Below are 26,002 nucleotides of genomic sequence, written 5' to 3'. Positions count from 1 at the left end.
TTGGATCATATTGGAGTTACACCACATTACATTATTGTTTTGCCAACAATATGATTCTATAATTCTTTACTCTATATACATATTATTTCGTTATTTGCACAATTAAGTAATGTTGTTTTACAAATGATCATTTTCTACATATTTTGAGTTCACCAATTGGATAATACCAACAGAAATCAAATAATTTTACATTTGCAAGCAAATCCAGAAAGTAAAGGCAGGTGACAGTAAAATTTGTTAGTAGAAAAAGGGTGATAATGAAAGAGGAGAGTAAGAAGATGGTGGAAGAGATAGGAGGAGTGGTAGAGGAAAATAAGGGTGGAAAAAAGAAGAAAATGCGTGAAGTTGGGGACGAAGTGTTTGGTAGAATCCCACCGAAAAGATTGAATTGAATGGAGGAGGGTAGCTTCAAAGATCGGTATTTGGGGTTAGGAGAGAGCAGAGAAATGGCGATTTAGGAGCAAGAATAATTTCTTGTGTTTGAAGTTAGAAGAGAGTATCATGCCATTTTTGTTTTTTCAAACTTAAAAGGTATGAGCATATAAGTAAATTTATATTTTATAAACAAGATCTAATTACAAAAATTAATATAATACATAAATTCAATTGAAAAGAAAAAAATTATTTGGATCTAATTAAAAATTTAATAAATTATAGAAAATGATGGCATAATTAAACTTTTTTTTTTCAATTATTTTTTTAACAAAGTATTATATAATCAATTATATATGAATTAATATTTAATAATTATTTATGTTAAAATTTATTAATAATTTTAATATTTTATTTTATAATTTTTTAATTATTATTATTATTATTTATATTTTATTGAGTCAATAATCAATAATTATTATATTATTTTATAACGAGTTATATTCTTATGTCAAACATATTAACGTGGCATGTTTTAGTATCAGTTTATGTAAATTTTTCTTCTCATGTAATTAGTGCTTAATAATCTGAAATTATTTTTGTACATGCCCACTTTGTAGCTTAGGTATATTAATTATTAAGCTGGCTTAAAATTTTGACCCAACGGTTATAGAACGGACCCAAAGAGAGGCCTAGGAAGTGAAACAGAGTGCACATCAGAGAGAGAGCGAGAGAGAGAGAGAGAGAGAGAGAGAGAACCCTGAACCACACCCCACCAAAACCCAATTCTTTAAGTGGGTCCCACCGATGGACGCGGGATCCACCGCCCCCTCCTCCTCATCCGCCGCCTCCGCCGCCGCCGCCGCCGCAACCGCGACAACCTCAATGGAAGATTTTCAGACCCCGGCGGCCGCCATATCGCGGTGGAAGTTCGAGGTATCCCGTCAGTACCAGCACCTGCTTGACAAAACTACCCCGCACGTGCTGAACCGTTGGCTGGGAACGTTGGCGGTTGCGTTCGTGTACGCGCTGCGCGTGTACTTGATCCAAGGGTTCTACGTCGTTTCGTACGGACTCGGAATTCACCTGCTGAACCTCTTGATTGGGTTTCTCTCCCCTCAGGTTGATCCCGAGATTCAATCACTCTCAGAGGGACCCACTTTGCCAACAAGAAACAACGATGAGTTCCGTCCCTTCGTTCGTCGCCTCCCAGAGTTCAAGTTCTGGTACCTAATTTCTACTTTTTCTTCTTTGTGGCGTTTGACTTTTGGTTCTAGGGTTTTGTTGCTTTGATTCTAAATTGAAAATTGAGGATTGAGGTGTATGTTTTGGATTAGTTATTTTTCGGTTGGAAATATGCCAAGAGCTCGTATATCGTGAATGAAAATGATATTTTTAATTGCATAAATAGTTCGAAACTAAGTGTGACTTTGGTTTCTGATGAGTTTGTTGGTTGAATCGGTAATTTGTTCTATTATTTATTTATTCTTTCTGGAGATGAAAAATTTGGAGAGTTCTGCAGGGTAAGGACTAGGCAATTATCTTTAGTGTGTATACCAGAATCCCAATCCAATTCCATGGTACATTCACTCATAGGCAAAAAGCTTGCCTTTTTTGTCCATGGCATATTAGGTGGAGGCTGCCCTGTCTTCACGGTGAAGGTAATAGTTGAGAATCATTAAATGATTTGATATATTTGACTAAATTATTATTTAGTGGTTTTCAACAATTAGCATCACATGAAAACGTGAGATTTTGCTGGCATATTAACTTATAATCCTAATTAAAAAGGTGTTCCTTCACTTTTAATTAATCAAAATAGGACATCCAAATTAACGAGCCAACTAAGTTTTGTTGATGTAAATCTAGCTCAGCCTTTTCTAGTTGGTCTCTAGCATTTGTTGGGAGAGTTACATACTTACATGCCTTTAGATATAGCATAATTTGCCTGTTGCCCGTCGTAATCTGGCGCACATTTATCTTCTCCTGCTATCGGAAATTATGTTCATATTTTTCTTCTCCACATTGACATGAGATCAATATGTATAGCATGGAGAAGATAACCGCATAAACAGTTACTCTTCTGCTCAACTTTGTTAATTTACTAATGTTACGGTGTTCTATGGATCATGTCTTCTGTGAAAAATATAGATCATCTGAAAGAGATTCTAATCATGTGCAAACCTAAAATAATTGGCAACTGAAATTGGCTAATAGATCTGATCTATGGGTTCTGTTCTGACAAGAATCTATATTTTTTATTCATTTAGATTATATGTTGGATAAATGATCGTGATGTATAAGTACTGAATAATGATCTCGATGGACAGCATCTTTTCTTATAGGTTTCTATATGCTGGATATCAATGTCTATTGCATATTGTTTGCTTTGTCATTTTTGCTTAAGTGGGCTTGACAATGTTGTGTACTTGTGTTCACTGAATTACTTGAAGCCAGTGTCTTTTCTCTCAATAGAAGGAAGTGCTATTTACATCCTCTTCTCTTGGTTTTCCATTGCATCGAGTTATCAAGCGTTCTGTGCTTGCTTAGGAAAGCAATGAGCTCATCATCTTTTTCCTTTAGGGTATCAACACACAGACGTTACTCTACTGATGCTTCTTAATTTTTGTTGGTGGACAGGTACTCAATAACAAAGGCTTTTTGCATTGCGTTTGTGATGACATTTTTTAGTGCATTTGATGTTCCAGTGTTCTGGCCAATACTCCTATTCTATTGGGTGGTCCTATTTACACTTACTATGAGGAGACAGATATCACACATGATCAAATACAAATATGTACCGTTCACATTAGGCAAACAGGTAAACTCACATTCCTCCAAAATTGTTGTCAATATGTTGGCTGCTAACAATATTGATCTGGTTTCATCAATTTTACTTTTAGCGCTATAATGGGAAGAGAGCATCAGCAGAAAGCGCAAGCCTTTCGGAGGACTGAGACCTTCAGGTTTATTGATCTTTTATATATTCATTTAAGTCGCAAACCGTTGCAGTATATTTTAAACGGATGGAGCAATCTGAGTAGGTCAATGTGGACCCAAAGAAGGTTGCTTTGTGGTCGAGTGTGCGATGTTTAATTCCCAGAGGAGCAAGTGTTTGATTGATCATATTGAAATGTTCTTATGCTCTTTCGAAAGATACGTGTTTCCGGGGAGATGTCTGAATTTCTGAGGGCTCTTTGTTCATTTACTTACGTTATTTTCTATTGCTATGCAGGTGCATTACCAAAAGAAAAAAAAATGTTATATACATATGCATCTTATTGTTGAATTCGTAGTCAAATAACGAGAATTTTAGGTAGCTTATGTAGAATGAATCCCTTTTATTATTTGCTACGCCTGCGTGGTTATATTGATCTACAATTCCAAATTTGCTTGAAAAAGTGATTTACATATAAAATGGACGAAAGTGGATAATGTTTCCTTGTTACTTCTCTTTGAACAAGCATTAATAATTTTTTTAAGGCTATTGCTCCGGTCCCTTCTGAAAATTAGAGGATAATTTATACACACCTTTTAAGGTAGGTAATTATCAGAATTATTATCAATTCAACCAGTAGTAAAAGTTTGGACAAAGAATATTTATACAAAGAGAATTATACAAATATTTATTAAACATTAGAATTATACAAATATTTATTAAGTTTTATACTTTCATAAAAATAGATTGAATGGGATAAGTTAATTATTTAGAATTCTTTTCTAACATTTTATAGTCTAATACAGCATGCAAAAAATTTTATTGTATGCATTAAACGAGTACATAATTAAATTTATCATGCAACAATAAACAACAAAATGTAATTTAAGTTTCGGAGCAATTGCCTGATTTCAAACAACCTTCATTATTATATGTTAAATGACAGAGAGTTGTATCCTTTCCCTTCATAAAATGAACCCATTCCCACCAACTTTTAGAATTGTCAATTCTCAAGTCAATGATCTTCCATGAACCCAAAAAGAAAAAAATCTCAATGATCTTCAGTTTAATTAGCCTAGATTGCAAGAGTTGTTAATTGACGAATAATCTTTTATACAGTAAATATGCAACAAAAGATTAAATAAAAAAATGGTGTTATTATATGGATCTGGTTTTAGAATTTGGTGATCTTTTATACAGTAAATATGAAAGTAAGAAAAGATTAATTCAAAGAATGGTGTTATTAGGATATTATAAAATTGAAGTTTAGTTAAATTAAGAACTAAAATTGATTAAGAAGAGTATGTGATAGAGTGGTTTATATCAAATCTAGGAATGATAAAATAAGGGTTGATGCAAACTAAGATAAATTAGATGTTAAGGCATTTTACTTAACCAATGCCTTTAAATTAATTGAACGTGCCACTTTCAATTTACTTGATCCTTAAAGCGCAAACAACGTCAATTTCCTCTGAAGCAATTGTTATTATCTTAGCAAATGAAGTCGCAATTTGTGGCAATTTGATCCACTTGTCTGTGTATATACATCACAAACGTGAGATGCTGAAGATATAGAGCTACTTCAGCATATGAATTGAGAACCATTAATGTCATATAACGACCTAGCAACCAAAACAAGAAACAGAAAGAAAGAAAACAAACAGAAACAGGGGAAAAAAAAAAAAACTGCAACTTAGGCATCGCTTCCAAGCGACCAAGCCAGGATTTAGTCATCCGATATCAATGAAGGTCACTCGTTCCACGTTAAAAAAGAAAAAAAAAATATGAAGGTCACGCATTTCGGTAGAACATATACCAAGTAGTGTATGAAATAAATATCACCCAAAAAAAAAATGAAATGAAGATATCTTAGCATATGATGTTATTGCTGCAATCCATGACACTAGCTGAAGAAGTTAAATTGACTCAAATATAGACGATTTAATGGAGGTAATAGTAAACTATTTCTTCAACTTTGTTCAAGACTTTGAACTTGTTTTTCATGAGAAACTATTAGTCACTTATGTTTCATTCTTTGTTTTCTAATATGTGAAGCGTCATGCTCAAACACAAAAGGAACTTAGGAACAAAATCTTAGAAAACAAAACAGGTCCATAACATAAATTAATTCACTACACAAACCAGAAATCTTTACCATGAACCACATGATGTTCTAGATTTCAATTAAATCCTAAGCAACATTTTGTTACTGTAAAAAGAATTCTAAAGTATTTAGAAGGTACTAATCTTGGTCTATAGTATGAAAAATGTACCGGATTTTACTGGAGACATAGTTGATAAGAAAAACACAAGTGAAAGTTGTTGCTTCTTTAGCAAGTATCTTATCACTTGGGAAAGCATCAAGTAAAACATTATTGTTCTAACAAATATTGAACTTGAGTATGTAGCTGCCATTAATTGTTATAGAAAAGTGTCATGACTCAAAATTCAACTTGAAGATCCTTATCATGTGTGATAATACTAGCATTATATGCATAGCAAAGAACCCTCTTCATCATTTAGGACTAAACATATTGAGACTAAGTATTGTCAAATTGGAGATCATGTTCAAAAGAAAAATATAAAACTCAAATTTATCAAAACTAAACTTCATATTATTGATATTTTCACAAAACTTTTTGGTGAAGATAGATTTGAGTTTCTTAAAACTTTTCTAAACATGAGAGAAAGTCAGGTCATGCTTACAAATGTGTTCTCTAAACTTATGGGATGAAGATATTGAGATGAGATTTTGAGATGAGATGTTTCTATATCTTTATCTTCTCAAAATCTTCATCATTTAAAGAGCTTTCATGGCTTTGTTTAAATAGTCTTGAAGTTTGAAAAAACCATTGGAAACCTTTTGAGACGTTATTCTTATACTTCCTTAAAGATGAATGAAGGACAAAATAGTTCTAAGGAAATCACAACATATCTCAAATGTTCCAAGAGAACTTGGTACAAGTCTCCATGGCCATAATGTATGTAGGAAGATTGAAACGTTTGTGAATTCAGCAGCTCCAAATCCTATTCTATTTCAGAGATACTGCCATAGAACTTTTACAACACAGAACAAGGCATTCTCAGATTTACAAGTGTAATATATAACTAGTTGTACAATGAATTCCTAGGTTGGAAGCTACTTCTCTTGTCGGGTGAAGACGTAGAGAAGAGGCTCTATGAACAGATTCTTCAATCTATAAACTTTTAAAAAATCTTCATAATCCAATAGAGATTTTAAAGCTCTGCTTATGTAGTCTCAAGCTGAAAAGTGACATAGAGATGTGTGAGGGGTGATGTGTCTTTTGCTTCTGTCACTGTCTTTTATCATTTTTCAAAGTTATACAATGTATTTTGTAGCAGAAGAAATAAGAGCTTCTTCGGAACTGTTTGACTTATTGAGCATGTGCTGAAATTCAAACGTTGGAGGCAAAATGAACCGTATCATGCTTTCTAAGATACACAGTTTCACACCTTCAACAATTTCGCACATGGAAAGGACAACATTCTTCTGAGATGTGCTATGTTTCTTCTAAGTTAGCTACATAGCTTCTCAGATAAACAATTTACTTAGCTTAGCTTCTGAGATTGTATCAATTGATGTTTTGACTGTCTCAGTTTTCGAAGTTACCTAGTTTGCTTATATTAAGGAGAAATTCTTTAGTTCATAGACATACTTGAACAAACGTCAAATAACACATTAATGAAATCATTAAATTATATTTGATTTTGTCGGTCATCAAAATTTAATTTGACATATCATGAAGCTAACAAGAAGAGTGACCAAAAGAGAAAAAACCCCTTAAATTTTGATACCATATTAAAAACCAAAAGAGAACACCTGATGAATATGTCCTAATATTTACTGTGTGCAAATATGTTACAAGATACAATTTATCAAGGATGCTACACATCCATGTAACCATGTAACCAAGTTGGCCCGACACCAAAAAATCCAATACCATTAATGAAACGTGAAATACACGCGTCCAACACACACAAAATCGCTCTTGCCCAATGCTTCTTCTTCTTCTTCTTCTTCTTCCCCACGCTTTTTCTTCTCACGCTCGTTTACGCATGGAGCGTCTTCTTTTTCTTCGCCTTCTTCTTCGCGTTCCTCCTCCTCCTCCTTCTCCTCCTTTTTCGCGTTCCTTCTTCTTCACGTGTTTTCTCCTTATCGTCATTCTTTTGTTGTTATTACTACTGTATTTTTTTGTCTTTTCCTCCTTCTCTCTCTGGTGAAGAAGCAGTAGAAGGTGAGGAAGAAGAGTTTTTAATAGTGTAGAATGTACCGAACACAGTGCTCATGGTGAACCGAACACAGTACTTGTTCCGAGGGTTACCTGAAACTGTAGGTCGATCTCGGATGAGATCTTCTGTGCTGGTCGGAGCTCACAACTAGAAAATTGATTAATACAGACAGATTTACAGACGGTTTACTCTTTATTACAGACGAATTTTTGGTTACCGACGAAATTACCGACGGATTTTGTCCCTCTGTAAAAGCCCCGTCGGAAATTATTTACCGACGGATTTTTTTTCGTCGGAAAATTACAGACGGATTTTTATCAGTTACCGATGGATTTTTCCTCTGTAAATTTTCTATCCATTTCCCAAAGGCGACGAACTTTCCGACGGATTTTCCGTCTGTAATTACAGACGAATTTTCCGATGGATTTTCCGTCTGTAATTTGAACCTTAGAAAATCATCTCACACTCTGATTACAGACAGAAAATCCGTCTGTAAATCCGTCAGTAAGGTAAAATAGAATTTTTTTATTTTTCAATTACAAAATCAACTTGTTTTCATACAAAATAAATATAAATTTAATACAAATTTTTATCTAATTTGTATTCAAATATTTATAATATTTCAAAAAAATAAACAAATTTATTGTATTATCAAACTAAAAGAAAAGTACTATAATAAACAAACAAGTCAATATAATTCAAAATACAAACAAAATGTATTGATACATCAACTATAATCCTCAATGTATTATTCAACCATACTAAAACTATTAACTATACTAAAAGCTGTGTTATTTTTCATACTAAAACAGAAATTGAAAAACTTCAAAATCTTCAGATCAATTTAGACCTCAGATACAACAATCTCTCAAGTGAAATCCCAACTTTTCTTGGGAATCTGTTGAAATTAGAAGCACTTGATTTTTCCCACAATCAACTCACTGGAAAAGTCCCTCCACAAGTTGGTGACATGAGCAGCTTGGGAGTGCTTGATCTCTCCTACAATAACCTTCAAGAAAAATTGGACAGGAAATTCTCTCATTGGCTGGACAGGAAAATCATGATCATGCTCACTATATACTGGCTTTGAATTAAGGTCATTAATCTCAAAATTATAGAAAGTGCAGCAAGCCAAATGTTCTACTTAGTTGACCAATAAAAAGTCTTTTTTCTTTAATATTTTTTTTAATAACTTAATTACAAGAATAATAATCACAAATTGAGAAGTATTATGTGTGATTCAATTTGTTAGCTATTCCATTCTACCGTATACACTTGACACAAGCAATGAAAAAGGATACACATGAGAGAGACAATAACCATTCATGCTACCTGCTGCCATATGTCCTAGACATGTTACCACACACATGAAAACACCAGTGCAAATTAAAGTATAAGCAAACCTGCAACAAAAAGTGAAAGCATAGGAGCATAAATCATTACTTCAAATCAAAAGCTCTAATATTAGTTAGTATATAACATGGTTCTAATCATTAGTACTAATGTCATTATTAATTTATTACTAATGAAGAATGATAACAGATTTCAGACAGTATCAATGTTGATTTCTATTGATACCCATCCAGATTTTGGACACTCTGTATAGAGGAGACAGAGTAAGAAAATCAGTATAAACATAATAATATAAAGATCCATGAAAAATAAAAGAAAAAAGAAACTAAAGTTAGTACCTTTTGCTGTTTGAATTCCAGAGCCCATCAATCCTCCTCCAATGATTGCAGCCTTTACATTTGCAAGCAAAACTTCCCTACATCAATCATAGAAGTCATTAAAGGCACTCAAGACGTGAGGTTTTGATCACAACTTAAAGTAGCACAGCTGCATCAAAAAACTTGTTTTTAACATACTTCAAAATGTATTATGTCAATTTCGATGTGTACATAAGTACACACAACAATTTCAAATCAATATCAAGCTTTATAACAATAGACTTTCTATACAATGGTGTGTTATTAGTTTTCTCATATATATAAAGCCAATTTTCTCATATATATAAAATTCAAGAGTATTATTTATGCAATACACAAGCTAATGTTCTAGCAGGAGATTGCATTGGAGTCTTTCCCTTAATACTCCACTCAATAAATGGTGTAGCTTCATTTATGTCATATCCACTTAATAGATCAAGTGTCTAAAGAGTATGGTACTGAATTTTATCATGATGATTCATATAAATGGCATGTATCACTTCACTCACTATGCTCAACTAATATTAAGTTGGTGCACGAAATTGTGATGTCCAGGCTCAAACAATCCCTGGCAACGTGAGCAACTTGGTGCGTTGATCTCAATACATAATTGTCACAACTTCGATACAACTAACCAGCAAGTGCACTGGGTCGTCCAAGTAATACCTTACGTGAGTAAGGGTCGAATCCCACGGAGATTGTTGGTATGAAGCAAGCTATGGTCACCTTGTAAATCTCAGTCAGGCGGATATAAAGTGATAATGGTGTTTTCGAATATGATATAATAAAAGAGGGATAGAGATACTTATGTAATTCATTGGTAGGAATTTCAGATAAGCGAATGGAGGTGCTTTCGTTCCTCTGGACCTCTGCTTTCCTGCTATCTTCATCCAATCAGTCTTACTCCTTTCCATGGCTGGCTTTATGCAAGGGCATCACCGTTGTCAGTGGCTACATCCCCTCCTCTCAGTGAATAATATGCTCACGCACCCTGTCACGGCACGGCTATTCATCTGTCGGTTCTCGATCATGCTGGAATAGGATTCACCCTCCTTTTGCGTCTGTCACTAACGCCCAACAATCGCGAGTTTGAAGCTCGTCACAGTCATTCAATCATTGAATCCTACTCAGAATACCACAGACAAGGTTTAGACCTTCCGGATTCTCTTGAATGCCGCCATCATTCTAGCTTACGCCACGAAGATTCTGGTTAGGAGATCTAAGAGATATTCATTCTAGCTTAATTCATGTAGAACAGAAGTGTTTGTCAGGCACGCGTTCATAAGGGAGAAGGATGATGAGCGTCACACATAATCATCACCTTCATCACGTTCTTGGGTGCGAATAGATATCTTAGAAGCGAAATAAGAAGAATTGAATAGAAAACAGTAGTACTTTGCATTAATCTTTGAGGAACAGCAGAGCTCCACACCTTAATCTATGGAGTGTAGAAACTCTACCGTTAAAAATACATAAGTGAAGGTCCAGGCATGGCCGAGATGGCCAGCCCCCTAAAGCGTGATCACAGGATCGAAATACAATCCAGGATCCAAAGATGGTCAAAAAGACTAGTAAAGGGTCCTATTTATAATAAACTAGCTACTAGGGTTTACATGAGTAAGTAATTGATGCATAAATCCACTTCCTGGGCCCACTTGGTGTATGTTTGGGCTGAGCTGAAGTGTAGCACGTGCAGAGACCATTTGTGGAGTTGAACGCCAGTTTCTGTGCCAGTTTGGGCGTTCAACTCTGGTTTTGGATCCTTTTCTGGCGCTGGGCGCCAGATTTGGGCAGAAGGCTGGCGTTGAACGCCAGTTTACGTCGTTAATTCTTGGCCAAAGTATGGACTATTATATATTGTTGGAAAGCCCTGGATGTCTACTTTCCAACACAATTGGAAGCGCGCCATTTCGAGTTCTGTAGCTCCAGAAAATCTACTTTGAATGCAGGGAGGTCAGAATCCAACAGCATCAGCAGTCCTTCTTCCACCTCTGAATCTGATTTCTGCTCAAGTCCCTCAATTTCAGCCAGAAAATACCTGAAATCACAGAAAAACACACAAACTCATAGTAAAGTCCAGAAATGTGAATTTAACATAAAAACTAATGAAAACATCCCTAAAAGTGACTAGATCCTACTAAAAACATACTAAAAACAATGTCAAAAAGCGTATAAATTATCCGCTCATCACAACACCAAACTTAAATTGTTGCTTGTCCCCAAGCAACTGAAAATCAAATAGGATAAAAAGAAGAGAATATACTATAAATTCCAAACTATCAATGAAACATAGCTCCAATCATATGAGCGGGACTTATAGCTTTTTGCCTCTTGAATAGTTTTGGCGTCTCACTTTATCCATTGAGGTTCAGAATGATTGGCATCTATAGGAACTTCAGATTTTGAATAGTGTTATTGACTCTCCTAGTTCAGTATGATGATTCTTGAACACAGCTTCTTTATGAGTCTTGGCCGTGGCCCTAAGCACTTTGTTTTCCAGTATTACCACCGGATACATAAATGCCACAGACACATAATTGGGTGAACCTTTTCAGATTGTGACTCAGCTTTGCTAAAGTCCCCAATTAGAGGTGTCCAGGGTTCTTAAGCACACTCTTTTTTTTTTTTTTTTTTTTTTTTTTTTTTTTTTTGCTTTGGACCTTGACTTTAACCGCTCAGTCTCAAGTTTTCACTTGACACCTACACGCCACAAGCACATGGTTAGGAACAGCTTGGTTTAGCCGCTTAGACCAGGATTTTATTCCTTTAGGCCCTCCTATCCACTGATGCTCAAAGCCTTGGGATCCTTTTTATTTGCCCTTGCCTTTTGGTTTTAAGGGTTATTGGCTTTTTCTGCTTGCTTTTTCTTTTTCTTTTTTTTCGCCTATTTTTTTCTTTTTTCTTCTTTTTTTTTCTGCAAGCTTTGTTCTTTGCTGCTTTTTCTTGCTTCAAGAATCATTTTTATGATTTTTCAGATTATCAAATAACATGTCTCCTAGTCATCATTCTTTCAAGAGCCAACATATTTAACATTCTTAAACAACAACTTCAAAAGACATATGCACTGTTCAAGCATACATTCAGAAAACAAGAAGCATTGTCACCACATCAATATAATTAAACTAAGTTCAAGGATAAATTCGAAACTCATGTACTTCTTGTTCTTTTGAATTAAAACATTTTTCATTTAAGAGAGGTGATGGATTCATAGGACATTCATATCTTTAAGACAAAGTTACTAACTACTAATGATCATGTAATGAAGGAACAAACATAGATAAGCACATAATACAGAAAACGAAAAACAGAGAAAGCAAGAACAAGGAATGAATCCACCTTAGTGATGGTGGCGTTTCCTTCTTGAGGAACCAATGATGTCCTTGAGCTCTTCTATGTCTCTTCCTTGTCTTTGTTGCTCCTCCCTCATTGCTTTCTGATCTTCTCTTATTTCATGGAGCATGATGGAGTGCTCTTGATGTTCCACCCTTAGTTGTCCCACATTGGAACTCAATTCTTCTAGGGAGGTGTTGATGTGCTCCCAATAGTTATGTGGAGGAAAGTGCATTTGAGGCATCTCAGGGATCTCATGGAAGTGAGCTTCTTGCGCCTCTTGAGCTCCATGACTGGGCTCTCTTGCTTGCTCCATCTTTTTCTTAGTGATGGGCTTGTCCTCTTTGATGAGGATATCTCCCTCTATGTCAATCCCAGCTGAATTGCATAGGTGGCAAATGAGGTGAGGGAAGGCTAACCTTGCCATAGTGGAGGACTTGTCAGCCACCTTGTAGAGTTCTTGAGGTATAATCTCATGAACTTCCACCTCTTCTCCAATCATGATGCTATGGATCATGATGGCCCGGTCTATAGTAACTTCAGACCGGTTGCTAGTGGGAATGATTGAGCATTGAATAAACTCCAGCCATCCTCTAGCAATAGGCTTGAGGTCCAATCTTCTTAGTTGAACCGGTTTGCCTTTGGAGTCAATCTTCCATTGAGCTCCTTCTACACATATGTCCATAAGGACTTGGTCCAACCTTTGATCAAAGTTGACTCTCCTTGTGTAGGGGCGTGCATTCTCTTCCATGTATGGCAAGTTGAACGCCAACCTCACATTCTCCGGACTAAAATCTAAGTATTTCCCCCGAACCATTGTAACATAGTTCTTTGGATCCGGGTTCTTACTTTGATCATGGTTCTTGGTGATCCATGCATTGGCATAGAACTCTTGAACCATTAGGATGACGACTTGTTGGATGGGATTTGTTAGAACTTCCCAACCTCTTCTTTGAATTTCATGTCGGATCTCCGGATACTCATTTCTTTTGAGTTTAAAAGGGACCTCAGGGATCACCTTCTTCTTGGCCACAACATCATAGAAGTGGTCTTGATGGGCTTTGGAGATGAACCTTTCCATCTCCCATGACTCGGATGTGGAAGCTTTTATCTTCCCTTTCCCTCTTCTAGAGGATTTTCCGGTCTTAGGTGCCATCAATGGTAATGGAAAAACAAAAAGCTTATGCTTTTACCACACCAAACTTAGAATATTGCTCGCCCTCGAGCAATAAACAAAAGAATAGAAGAAGAAGAAGAAGAAATATGGAGAGGGAGAGGGAGATGTGGTTTCGGCCAAGAGGAGTGTAGAGGGGTGTGTTGTGTGAATTTGATGAAAAATGGAGGGCTTTATATAGGGAAGGGAAGGGGGGGAAGGTTTCGGCCATATGGGTGGGTTTGGGTGGAAAATTGGTTTTGAATTTTTGAAGGTAGGTGGAGTTTATGAGGTAGGTTTATTGGGAAGAGTGGGTGGATGTGAGTGGCGAAGGTTTAATGGGGAAGAGAGATTGAGGTGATTGGTGAAGGGCTTTTTAGGGAAGAGTGTTTATGGGGTTGTGTGAAAGAGAGTGGTGAGAAGAAGTGAGTGGAGGTAGGTGGGGATCCTGTGGGGTCCACAGATTCTGAGTGGATCCTGTGGGGTCCACAGATCCTAAGTGGATCCTGTGGGGTCCACAGATCCTGAGGTGTTCAAGGATTTACATCCCTGCACCCATTAGGCATGTAAAAATGCCTTTGTACCCAACTCTGGGCGTTCAGCGCCAGGTTGGTGGCCATTTTGGGCGTTCAACGCCCATTTGTGTGCCATTTCTGGCGTTGAACGCCAGAACCATGCCTGTTCTGGCGTTCAGCGCCCAGAAGCTGCCCATTTTGGGCGTTTAGCGCCAGAACCATGCTCTGTTCTGGCGCTGAACGCCAGACAGATGCTCCTCCAGGGTGTGATTTTTCTTCTGCTGTTTTTGATTCCGTTTTCAATTTTTTTATATTTATTTTGTGACTCCACATGATCATGAACCTAAGAAAACATGAAAAATAATAAAAATAAGAATTAGATAAACATTGGGTTGCCTCCCAACAAGCGCTTCTTTAATGTCAATAGCTTGACAGTGGGCTCTCATGGAGCCTCACAGATGTGCAGAGCTTTGTTAAGACTCTCCAACACCAAACTTAGAGTTTGGATATGGGAGTTCAACACCAAACTTAGAGTTTGGTTGTGGCCTCCCAACACCAAACTTAGAGTTTGACTGTGGGGGCTCTGGTTGACTCTGCATTGAGAGAAGCTTTTCATGCTTCCTCTTCATGGTTGCAGAGGGAGATCCTTGAGTTTTAAACACAAGGGAGTCCTCATTCCATTGAAGGACTATTTCACCTCTGTCAACATCAATCACAGCTCTTGCAGTGGCTAGGAAAGGTCTTCCTAGGATGATGGATTCATCCTCTTCCTTTCCAATATCCAGGACTATGAAATCAGTAGGTATGTAAAGGCCCTCAACCTTTACTAATACATCTTCTACTTGTCCATAAGCCTGTCTTCTTGAGCTGTCTGCCATCTCTAGTGAGATTTTAGCAGCTTGCACCCCATAGATTCCCAGTTTCTCTATTACAGAGAGGGGCATGAGGTTTATTCCTGAACCAAGGTCACAAAGAGCCTTAAAGATCATGGTGCCTATGGTACAGGGTATTATGAACTTTCCAGGATCCTGTCTCTTCTGAGGCAATGTCAGTTGATCCAGATCACTTAGTTCATTGATGAACAAGGGAGGTTCAACTTCCCAAGTATCAATGCCAAATAATTTGGCATTCAGCTTCATGATTGCACCAAGAAACTTGGCAGTTTGCTCTTCAGTAACATCCTCATTCTCTTCTGAAGAGGAATACTCATCAGAGCTCATGAAGGGTATAAGGAGGTTCAATGGAATCTCTATGGTCTCTAGATGAGCCTCAGAGTCCTTTGGTTCCCTAGAGGGAAGCTCCTTATTGATCACTAGACGTCCCAGGAGGTCCTCCTCCTTGGGATTCACGTCCTCTCCTCTCCTCAGAGGTTCGGCCATGGCGCTTATGTCAATGGCCTTGCACTCTCCTTTTGGGTTCTCTTCTGTATTGCTTGGGAGAGTACTAGGAGGGATTTCAGTGATCCTTTTACTCAGCTGGCCCACTTGTGCTTCCAGATTTCTAATGGAAGACCTTGTTTCATTCATGAAGCTTACAGTGGTCTTAGATAGATCAGAGACTAGATTTGCTAAATTAGAAGCATTTTGTTTAGAGTTCTCTGTCTGTTGCTGAGTTGATGATGGAAAAGGTTTGCTATTGCTAAACCTGTTTCTTCCACCATTATTAAAGCCTTGTTGGGGCTTTTGATCATTCCATGAGAAATTTGGGTGATTTCTCCATGTTGAGTTATAGGTGTTTCCATAAGGTTCACCTAAGTAATTTACCTCTGCTATTGCAGGGTGCTCAGGATCATAAGCTACTTCTTCAGGAGAAGCCTCTTGAGTACTGTTGGATGCAGCTTGCATTCCATGCAGACTCTGAGAGATCATATTGACTTGCTGAGTCAATATTTTATTCTGAGCCAATATGGCATTCAGAGTATCAACTTCAAGAACTCCCTTCTTCATAGGCGTCCCATTACTCACAGGATTCCTTTCAGAAGTGTACATGAACTGGTTATTAGCAACCATGTCAATGAGTTCTTGAGCTTCTGCAGGCGTTTTCTTTAGGTGAATGGATCCACCTGCAGAAGTGTCCAGTGACATCTTTGATAGCTCAGATAAACCATCATAGAATATATCCAGGATGGTCCATTCTGAAAGCATGTCAGAAGGACACTTTTTGGTCAACTGTTTGTATCTTTCCCAAGCTTCATAGAGAGATTCACCTTCTTTCTGTCTGAAGGTTTGAACATCAGCTCTAAGCTTGCTCAGCTTTTGAGGAGGAAAGTACTTGGCTAAGAAAGCCGTGACCAGCTTATCCCAAGAGTTCAGGCTGTCTTTGGGTTGAGAATCTAACCATAATCTAGCTCTGTCTCTTACAGCAAAAGGGAAAAGCATGAGCCTGTAGACTTCAGGATCTACTCCATTAGTCTTAACAGTATCACATATCTGCAAGAATTCAGTTAAGAACTGAAAAGGATCTTCAGATGGAAGTCCATGAAACTTGCAGTTCTGCTGCATTAGAGAAACTAATTGAGGTTTCAGCTCAAAGTTGTTTGCTCCAATGGCAGAAATGGAGATGCTTCTTCCATGTAAATTGGAATTAGGTGCAGTAAAGTCACCAAGCATCTTCCTTACATTATCATTATTTTCGGCTGCCATCTCCTCTGCCTGTTCGAAAATTTCTGAAAGGTTATCTCTGGATTGTTGTATTTTAGCTTCTCTTAATTTTCTCTTCAGAGTCCTTTCAGGTTCTGGATCTGCTTCCACAAGAATGTTCTTGTCCTTGCTCCTGCTCATATGACAAAGAAGAAGGCACAGAAAAATAATAATAATAATAGAGATCCTTTATACCACCGTATAGGGATCCCTTTGTGAGTGGAAGAAAAGAGGGGGAGACAAAGAATGTGATGTAAAGGAAGAAACACAACTGTACGGATGGAAGAGATGTGAGATGAGATGTTAGGATATGAATGAATAAATAGAATAGGATGGGGGAGGGATAGTTTTCGAAAATTATTTTGAAAAAGAGTTAGTGATTTTTGAAAAATGGTTTTTGAAAAATGTTAGAAATTTTCGAAATTTTTTTTTTAAAATTTAAAAATAAAAATAATTAGTTAATAAAAAAAGAAATTTTTGAAAAAGAGGGGAGATATTTTCGAAAATTAGAGAGAGAGAGAGTTAGTTAGGTAGTTTTGAAAAAGTTAAGAAACAAACAAAAAGTTAGTTAGTTAGTTGAAACAAATTTTGAAAAGATAGGAAGTTAGGAGGTTAGGAAAGATATTTTGAAAAGATATTTTTGAAAAAGATAAGATGAGAAGATATTTTTGAAAAGATATGATTGAAATTAGTTTTGAAAAAGATTTGATTTTTAAAATCACAATTAATGACTTGATTCATAAGAAATCATAAGATATGATTCTAGAACTTAAAGTTTGAATCTTTCTTAACAAGCAAGTAACAAACTTCAAATTTTTGAATCAAAACATTAATTGATTATGTTATTTTCGAAAATTTGGTATAAAAATAAGAAAAAGATTTTTTGAAAAATATTTTTGGAATTTTCGAAAATAACTAAGAATTTTGAAAAAGATTTGATTTTTGAAAAAGATTTTGAAAAAGATAAGATTTTCAAATTGAAAATTTGATTTGACTCATGAGAAACAATTTAATTTTTAAAAATTTTTGAAAAAGTCAACTCAATTTTCGAATTTGATGAGAGAAAAAGGGAAAGATATTTTTTTGATTTTTGAATTTTTATGATGAGAGAGAAAAACACAAAAAAATGCAATGCATGAAATTTTTAGATCAAAACATGTGATGAATGCAAGAATGCTATGAATGTCAAGATGAACACCAAGAACACTATGAAGATCATGATGAACATCATAGACACAATTTTGAAAAATTTTTAATGCAAAGAAAACATGCAAGACACCAAACTTAGAATTCTTTAATGCTTAGACACTAAGAATTCAAGAATGCATATGAAAAACATGAAAAGACACAAAACAAAAAATCATCAAGATCAAACAAGAAGACTTACCAAGAACAACTTGAAGATCATGAAGAACACTATGAATGCATGATATTTTCGAAAAATGCAAGATGCATATGCAAGTGACACCAAACTTATGATATGACTCAAGACTCAAATAAGAAACACAAAATATTTTTGATTTTTATGATTTTCTATTTTTTTTGGATTTTTATTTTATATTTTTCGCATATTAAAAGGAAAAATAAGGATTCCAAAAATTTTTAATATGAATTCTACGAATCTTGCCATGTTAGTCTAAAGCTTCAGTCCAGGAACTAGACATGGCTCACTAGCCAGCCAAGCTTTCAAAAAAAGCTCCAATCCAAAACACTAGACATGGCCAATGGCCAGCCAAGCTTCAGCCTTTAACACGAGAGTATATTGCTCTTTGATAACAAATTGCAAGCCTCAGTCCAAATAAATTTAGACATGACTTTACAGCCAGCCAGGCTTCAACATGCTTCATGAAACACTAGAATTCATTCTTAAAAATGTTGAATAAATTTTTGAAAACATTTTTATATAAATTTTTTTTCGAAAACAGATGAGAAAATTTTGAGAATATTTTTGAAAAATTTTTGAAAAGAAAACGAAAAGAAAGTTACCCAATCTGAGCAACAAGATGAGCCGTCAGTTGTCCAAACTCAAACAATCCCTGGCAACGGCGCCAAAAACTTGGTGTTGTTGCCGGGATTGGGATCTTTGACAACTCTTGCCGAAAACTCAGACGATTATTGGCGCCAAACAGAAATAAACAAATCCCCGGCAACGGCGCCAAAAACTTGGTGCACGAAATTGTGATGTCCAGGCTCAAACAATCCCTGGCAACGTGAGCAACTTGGTGCGTTGATCTCAATACATAATTGTCACAACTTCGATACAACTAACCAGCAAGTGCACTGGGTCGTCCAAGTAATACCTTACGTGAGTAAGGGTCGAATCCCACGGAGATTGTTGGTATGAAGCAAGCTATGGTTACCTTGTAAATCTCAGTCAGGCGGATATAAAGTGATAATGGTGTTTTCGAATATGATATAATAAAAGAGGGATAGAGATACTTATGTAATTTATTGGTAGGAATTTCAGATAAGCGAATGGAGGTGCTTTCGTTCCTCTGGACCTCTGCTTTCCTGCTATCTTCATCCAATCAGTCTTACTCCTTTCCATGGCTGGCTTTATGCAAGGGCATCACCGTTGTCAGTGGCTACATCCCCTCCTCTCAGTGAATAATATGCTCACGCACCCTGTCACGGCACGGCTATTCATCTGTCGGTTCTCGATCATGCTGGAATAGGATTCACCCTCCTTTTGCGTCTGTCACTAACGCCCAACAATCGCGAGTTTGAAGCTCGTCACAGTTATTCAATCATTGAATCCTACTCAGAATACCACAGACAAGGTTTAGACCTTCCGGATTCTCTTGAATGCCGCCATCATTCTAGCTTACGCCACGAAGATTCTGGTTAGGAGATCTAAGAGATATTCATTCTAGCTTAATTCATGTAGAACAGAAGTGTTTGTCAGGCACGTGTTCATAAGGGAGAAGGATGATGAGCGTCACACATAATCATCACCTTCATCACGTTCTTGGGTGCGAATAGATATCTTAGAAGCGAAATAAGAAGAATTGAATAGAAAACAGTAGTACTTTGCATTAATCTTTGAGGAACAGCAGAGCTCCACACCTTAATCTATGGAGTGTAGAAGCTCTACCGTTAAAAATACATAAGTGAAGGTCTAGGCATGGCCGAGATGGCCAGCCCCCTAAAGCGTGATCACAGGATCGAAATACAATCCAGGATCCAAAGATGGTCAAAAAGACTAGTAAAGGGTCCTATTTATAATAAACTAGCTACTAGGGTTTACATGAGTAAGTAATTGATGCATAAATCCACTTCCTGGGCCCACTTGGTGTATGTTTGGGCTGAGCTGAAGTGTAGCACGTGCAGAGGCCATTTGTGGAGTTGAACGTCAGTTTCTGTGCCAATTTGGGCGTTCAACTCTGGTTTTGGATCCTTTTCTGGCGCTGGGCGCCAGATTTGGGCAGAAGGCTGGCGTTGAACGCCAGTTTACGTCATCAATTCTTGGCCAAAGTATGGACTATTATATATTGCTGGAAAGCCCTGGATGTCTACTTTCCAACGCAATTGGAAGCGCGCCATTTCGAGTTCTGTAGCTCCAGAAAATCCACTTTGAGTGCAGGGAGGTCAGAATCCAACAGCATCAGCAGTCCTTCTTCCACCTCTGAATCTGATTTCTGCTCAAGTCCCTCAATTTCAGCCAGAAAATACCTGAAATCACAGAAAAACAGACAAACTCATAGTAAAGTCCAGAAATGTAAATTTAACATAAAAACTAATGAAAACATCCCTAAAAGTGACTAGATCCTACTAAAAATATACTAAAAACAATGTCAAAAAGCGTATAAATTATCCGCTCATCATAAGTCATCCCAAGATTTCCCTTGAGCAAGGCACAGATATCGAGGTGCCTTAGGATTTACAAATGAAATTGGAAACTGCAATGATCAATGGTTAGCAATTTTATAAAATAAAAATCAAATACAGAATCATTAGTCCATGAGAAATATTACCGTGAGGCCCATCTTTCTTTCCCCAAATTTCAAACAATGAATCCAATATTGTAACATAATGAACAGTTACAAGCATTGCAATGTTAAACCCTCTATAAGCAAGATATAATCACAAACAGTTACAATGCATAGCCCTGAAGAAGAATCTAACCTGCAGTAACAGCTACAATGCATAGCCCTGAAAAGCAAGATATAGTAATCTAACTATGGAAAAAAAAGCATGCTTTCTTCAAAAATTACCTGAATTTCCACACGAAGGGCTGTGATTTCCTCATCTCTCCCATCTTGTGTTTGTTTGCCAGCCTTGAGAGCAGCCTGTGACAATAAATAAATAAAAAATTGAGTATTCCACAAAATTCTGTCTCTCAATATAATCATTATGCTCACAAACATAATCTCCTAAACCAACAAAAAAAGAAAAAGTTTTTGAGAGAGAGAGAGAAACCTGAAAGTGTTGCTAGTGAAAATCTGAATTGCAGAAAATAGTTGCTATGGTTATCATGCTCCCTTCCATGATACCAATATACCACACAAAAGAAAAGCACCTTAACTTCAATGCTTTGTTAATATCAGAGGAGTCTTTAATACAAAAGGAGTACATCAAACTAAATTTTAGATAGCCAAAGTCAGAAGATCAACTGACCCTCTTCAGGAATCTGGCACCAAATGCTCTGGTGACTTTTAATTGTCCTTTCACTCTATCATTCAATATGGCTTGATTATCATCTGGGTGTTCTACTCTTATTCTAAACACTTCCTGCAAGAAAAATTGAAAAAAAAATAATCAACAAAGGAATAAAACCAACATCTTAAAAATACGAAAACTTTTCTTTCTAGAAAAGGCTTATAATTAATTATGTTCATAAATAGCACCACACAAACTTTTCCTTTTAATTTGCTCTTATCCATTTTTAGAAGTTTCAATCAAGCTATCTCATCTAAATAATAAGGTCAATCTTGTTCTTGACTGCAATATGTGTTGCATATGTAAATCATGGATATGAAAATATGCAGACATTGCTCACAAAAAGGGGATAGTAAAAAATATTATGATGATGAAATGTGAATAAAAGCCAATGAGACAGAAAAAACTGAAACATAAACAAAATTATTCAAATTTCAAACAACTCACACATACACATGCAAGCACCAAGTAGTAGAACGCAATTCAATAACTAATGTATGTCTAGTGGATCACATTTCAGAATTTCAAGATGTGACCACAATTCCTTAGCTTCTCAAAATAAATACCATTTGTTATTTACTTCATTGATCAACAAAAACATTTTTTTTTCTGAAAAAAAGAAAGAAACACACCTCTTCAATACTTGTGCTGTGATCTGTTGAAAGCTGAACAGCCCTCATTTTCAGTCCACAAAGGGATATCTCTCTGTTTTTGTTCATCATGTTAAGACGACTGTTTATGTTGTGCATTGAGACTCCTCTGAAATTGTGTAGCAGAATATCAAAGGCTCATAAACAACAGAAAAATTGTGGCATTTCCCTTATAATAGAAAAGGAGCATAAATACCCGAGCATTGGCTTTAAGAGTGAGATTTTCAGAGACGTCGCACTTGACTCTTGCATTGAGCCTTCCATCAGTCAATATTCTCCCTAACAGCATCAACTAAACCAAGCACAATAATATCATCGTCAATGAGTGTTGGAACTTACAACAACGAAACGAAACTAAGCAAAATCAGAGGGGGGGGAAAGCACCTTGGGATGATCAATGAAGGTTGCACCAAACTCATAGTTAGCGGTAGGAATCTTAATAGTCTCTGTTGACTGAGAAGGGATCTCAGTAGGCCCCATTGAAACGCTGGTCGCAATCAGATTCCAACCAAGAACCAATTAAACAAATTAGATAAATATTTTTGCATAATTTAATTTGAAGTCAGCTAAAAGATATGAAGAGGTACCTGTGATTGAGGGAGAACTTCTGGTTGAGCATCTTGGTGAAATTAAGTCAGCTTCTCATTGATTTTCTTCACAATTTCGGGCAGAGTTTTGGATATGATCATGCCTTGAACTTGAACTAGCCTCTGTGCCAGAACAGGAACACCAACAATGGATTTGTCAATCTTTGAAAGCATTGGATGAGACTCAAACCAGTTAACATCATCAGCAGTTACCTTCTCCAACAAGCCTTCAGGAGACTTATCAACCTTTATTACAACAGCCAAGGTTCTCAAACTAGTTTTATCCACAGACTGAGACATTCTTATGGATTCACAAGTAGTAAAATCAACGGTAGCAGAAAGAACATTCAGAATAATGCTCTCTTCAGGCCTAATATACTCCATGATAATATCCTTGATCTGATCATAGATATTTTCAGGCTGGCCATGAACAGGAACCCTAGTTATACCAGGAAGATCCACCATTGTCAATTTCCCTCCCAAACTAATACTGACAAAATATTGTAAACAATTATAATTCAGATTCAAACCAATCATGGTCCTCAATCAAAAGTTTGAATTAGTAACTAAAAAAGAAACTGAAAAAGCACATAGATCACAATAAGTAATGAGAAAGCACAGCGATTACGATAAGCAAAAAAAATCATATGAATTTTGAGTTGAAGTCAGGGAAAAATATAATGCTGCCAATACGAAGATCACCTTGAATTTAGAATGCTTGAGAATAGGAGCATCGCCAGTGGCTCTCCGATGAACAACCACTGCCACAAAACCAAAACCCTAGTTCACGCACCATATCGGTTCGAACAGGGGGCAAGAGAGAGGTGGAACCGCGGCTGACGGTGGAACCGATTTTGGTCGCCACGGAGCTAGGGCTTGCGCGAAGGTATGCGAGCCAAAACTGAAGGGGATAAAAGGAGAGAGAGGCGCGGCGGTGGTGGAGCTTGAGCTTGCTTTGTTCTGCGAACGAGAGACACAGGGGCTGTATTCTACTGGTTCAGTGTTTAAAGAAGAGGAGAAGAAGGAGAAAGTAGCTGCGGCGGTTAGAGTGGCCGGCGGTGGCGCTGTGGGTGAGGAAAGGAGAAGAAGAAGATCGTCGGCGGTGGCGCTGTGGGGAATGCTAGGTTTGATTTGTGTGCTGTGAATGAATGGAGCTCGTGGATAAACATAACCCCAACCATCATAAACCTAAAATATCAAATATTTCCGACGGAAAATTTTAAATTACAGGCGGATTTTCCGTCTGTAATAATTTAATAGAATGCAGCATTTTGTCCGTTTAATTACAGACAGATTTTCCGTCTGTAACTATTTTTCACGGAAAAAAAATTAATTTTTCCGACGGAATTATCGACGGATTTTTTCTCTGTCTGTAATTTATGCTAATTCATTTTTTTTGTTTTCCGACAAAAAATCCCTCTGTAATTCCGTCTGTATTTCCGTGGGATAAAATCCGTCGGAAATATCCCTTTGTAATAACTACTTTTCTAGTAGTGGCTGTTGTGTCCGACTTATTGATGGTGGCCGGAGCCGCCGCGTCCGACTTGTTGGACTGGCTGCACTGCTGATCCTTGGTCCCGGAGGGTGGGGGGTACCTGCAAGAGACTCCGATGCTTAAGTTAGCATGGGTATTAAACAGGTTTTTATGTAGAATCAGAGTATGAGTTATACATGGGTGCTCCAGTGTATTTATAATGGTGTGGAGTGACCTTCTTAGATAAGATAAGTTAGTTATCTTATCTTATCTTATCTTATCTTTGGGTGAGGTCAGCTTATCTTCAACGGAACCGCCTTTATCTTTCTGTAGGCTTGGGCTGCCTTTGGATTGGGCTGTGTTCCTTCGTTTGGGCCTTCTTGGGCCTCTGTGGCGTTTTGTCCGAGCTCTTTGAGAAGAGGTCGGATAGTCTGACTTGAAGAGGTCGGTCGGCTTGTCGCTAAACATCCCGGGTCGGACAGCTTGACCCAGGGTATGAACAGTGCCCCTGCTTGAGTTCGATCTTTCCATGAGATCGTTCTTTTTAGAGCTTCGATCTCTTTGGAAGTCGTGCTCAAGCATCTGTCTGGCTTGTTTCTTCATTGCTTTGCAATCTTTGCAGATTTTCTAGAGGTTTGGTACTTCACAGTCCGTCCTCTTTTGAGTGATAGTGTGGGTTTTCTACCTTTGCCTTCTGGATCACGCCTTGCTTTAAGTTTGTGTTGACAACCCTCTGCCTTGGCGAAGTTATCCTTGCGGCTTGATATTCGAGCTTTTAGTGACTTGTCCGATGACTTTTTAGTGTTCTTTATATAGAACCTTTTTTAGTCTCGGATGACGTTCGTAGCCCTGTTTGAGATTGTGCCTTCTTTGAGTGGAGTTGTATCCCTTTTAGCTAAGCACATTTGAGCCTTAAGTTGTTTCCCAACGTTTTGGCTTGTTCTTTTTTGAGATCGTACTTGCGCCTCTTCTTAGCTGACGTTGACCTGTCCGACTTTGCCCCTGCTTGAGTTCGGACCTTTCCGTGAGATCGTGCTTTCAGAGCTTCGATCTTTTTGAGGAAGTCGTGCTCAAGCATCCTGACTTTGGTCGATCTTGAGTAGTTTCTCCTTGTGCGAGTCTGGTATTGCCCTTTTTAGTTTGTTGAGAGGTCTTTTCAGCCTTCTTCCGACTTGTTTGTCTTCACTGTTCAGGCTTTTTAGTCATAATCCAAAAACTTTTTAGGTATAGTTCCTGATGGGAAACCTTTTATAGTCTGTTTGGATGACTTTTTAGCGCCGTTTTGATTTGTGCTTTTGCCTTTTGAGTAGTGTCTTTTTTCAAGACTTCGTACCTTTTAGCAAAGCATTCTTAACCTTCCTTTGGCCGTTTGTGAGATGTCTTTGTCCCATTTGTGGATCTTTGTAGAGTGTCGGTATTTTGTTGTCCGACCTCTTTTGATCACTGCTGGTTTTGTCCACTTTCTGCTTGGTCGAGGTGGTCCTTGGGGCTAACTTGTCCGACGACTTTTTAGTGTTCTCGTAGAACATTTTTTAGTCATTCTGAACAATTTTGATAGCCTTGTCGTGGAGCCGTGGCTTTTTGGGTGAAGCTATGTCCCTTTTAGCGCACGCTTTTCATTGGTCCGACACCTCGTGTCGATCCGAGCTGTAGCTTTCGCCGGTCCGACTTCTCTTATCGGTCCGATCTGTAGCTTTCGCCGGTCCGACTTCTCTTGTCGGTCCG

General features: G+C 37.3%; 3 protein-coding genes and 1 non-coding gene across 5 annotated transcripts; 2 read left to right on the top strand and 2 right to left on the bottom strand.

Moving 5' to 3' along the window:
- The first annotated feature begins 979 nt into the window (after positions 1 to 979).
- Positions 980 to 3,820, top strand: LOC107627142 (protein RER1A). 2 transcript variants are annotated; one of them, XM_016330004.3, is made up of 3 exons: positions 980 to 1,598; positions 3,013 to 3,193; positions 3,276 to 3,820. In XM_016330004.3, the coding sequence occupies exons 1-3, from the start codon at positions 1,180 to 1,182 to the stop codon at positions 3,327 to 3,329; spliced, it is 654 nt and encodes a 217-aa protein (XP_016185490.2). In that variant the 5' UTR covers positions 980 to 1,179; the 3' UTR covers positions 3,330 to 3,820. The 2 variants fall into 2 exon arrangements, with proteins under 2 accessions (XP_016185490.2, XP_088357353.1); XM_088501227.1 differs by having other exon boundaries at positions 1,180 to 1,602; positions 3,017 to 3,193.
- A 5,286-nt stretch (positions 3,821 to 9,106) lies between these two features.
- Positions 9,107 to 22,480, bottom strand: LOC107627151 (uncharacterized). The gene is made up of 8 exons (XM_088502623.1): positions 22,413 to 22,480; positions 22,199 to 22,325; positions 21,525 to 21,638; positions 21,359 to 21,426; positions 21,122 to 21,196; positions 20,854 to 20,973; positions 9,253 to 9,329; positions 9,107 to 9,159 (listed from the first exon to the last, which is right to left on the bottom strand). The coding sequence occupies exons 1-8, from the start codon at positions 22,478 to 22,480 to the stop codon at positions 9,107 to 9,109; spliced, it is 702 nt and encodes a 233-aa protein (XP_088358749.1).
- On the top strand, positions 16,407 to 16,514 carry LOC148575925 (small nucleolar RNA R71). Its single transcript, XR_015904146.1, has one exon. It is a non-coding gene; the product is annotated as a small nucleolar RNA R71 (small nucleolar RNA).
- Positions 22,481 to 22,845: 365 nt separating the features above from the next.
- Positions 22,846 to 23,537, bottom strand: LOC107627134 (putative dynamin-related protein 4A). The gene is made up of 3 exons (XM_021118848.2): positions 23,506 to 23,537; positions 23,017 to 23,293; positions 22,846 to 22,926 (listed from the first exon to the last, which is right to left on the bottom strand). Exons 1-3 carry the CDS (start codon positions 23,535 to 23,537, stop codon positions 22,846 to 22,848), a joined length of 390 nt encoding a protein of 129 aa, XP_020974507.2.
- Between the last annotated feature and the right edge of the window lie 2,465 nt (positions 23,538 to 26,002).

This window comes from Arachis ipaensis, chromosome B1, assembly GCF_059453495.1.
Source record: "Arachis ipaensis isolate K30076 ecotype BB chromosome B1, ASM5945349v1, whole genome shotgun sequence".
Taxonomy (NCBI): domain Eukaryota; kingdom Viridiplantae; phylum Streptophyta; class Magnoliopsida; order Fabales; family Fabaceae; genus Arachis; species Arachis ipaensis.
This window is presented reverse-complemented; position numbering and strand designations above follow the sequence as displayed.

Bases quoted from the DNA above. Each gene is read 5' to 3' on its own strand.
- LOC107627142 (XM_016330004.3), top strand. From the start codon at position 1,180: ATGGACGCGGGATCCACCGCCCCCTCCTCCTCATCCGCCGCCTCCGCC. The intron at 1,599-3,012 runs GTACCTAATTTC...GTTGGTGGACAG, and splicing joins CTCCCAGAGTTCAAGTTCTG to GTACTCAATAACAAAGGCTT. The intron at 3,194-3,275 runs GTAAACTCACAT...TTTTACTTTTAG, and splicing joins CGTTCACATTAGGCAAACAG to CGCTATAATGGGAAGAGAGC.
- LOC107627151 (XM_088502623.1), bottom strand. From the start codon at position 22,480: ATGGAAGGCTCAATGCAAGAGTCAAGTGCGACGTCTCTGAAAATCTCA. The intron at 22,326-22,412 runs GTATTTATGCTC...ACACAATTTCAG, and splicing joins CTCTTAAAGCCAATGCTCGG to AGGAGTCTCAATGCACAACA. The intron at 21,639-22,198 runs GTGTGTTTCTTT...TTTTTCTTGCAG, and splicing joins ACAGCACAAGTATTGAAGAG to GAAGTGTTTAGAATAAGAGT.
- LOC107627134 (XM_021118848.2), bottom strand. From the start codon at position 23,537: ATGCTCCTATTCTCAAGCATTCTAAATTCAAG. The intron at 23,294-23,505 runs GTGATCTTCGTA...ATATTTTGTCAG, and splicing joins TCAAGCATTCTAAATTCAAG to TATTAGTTTGGGAGGGAAAT. The intron at 22,927-23,016 runs GTAACTGCTGAT...GTTCTGGCACAG, and splicing joins CTGAAGGCTTGTTGGAGAAG to AGGCTAGTTCAAGTTCAAGG.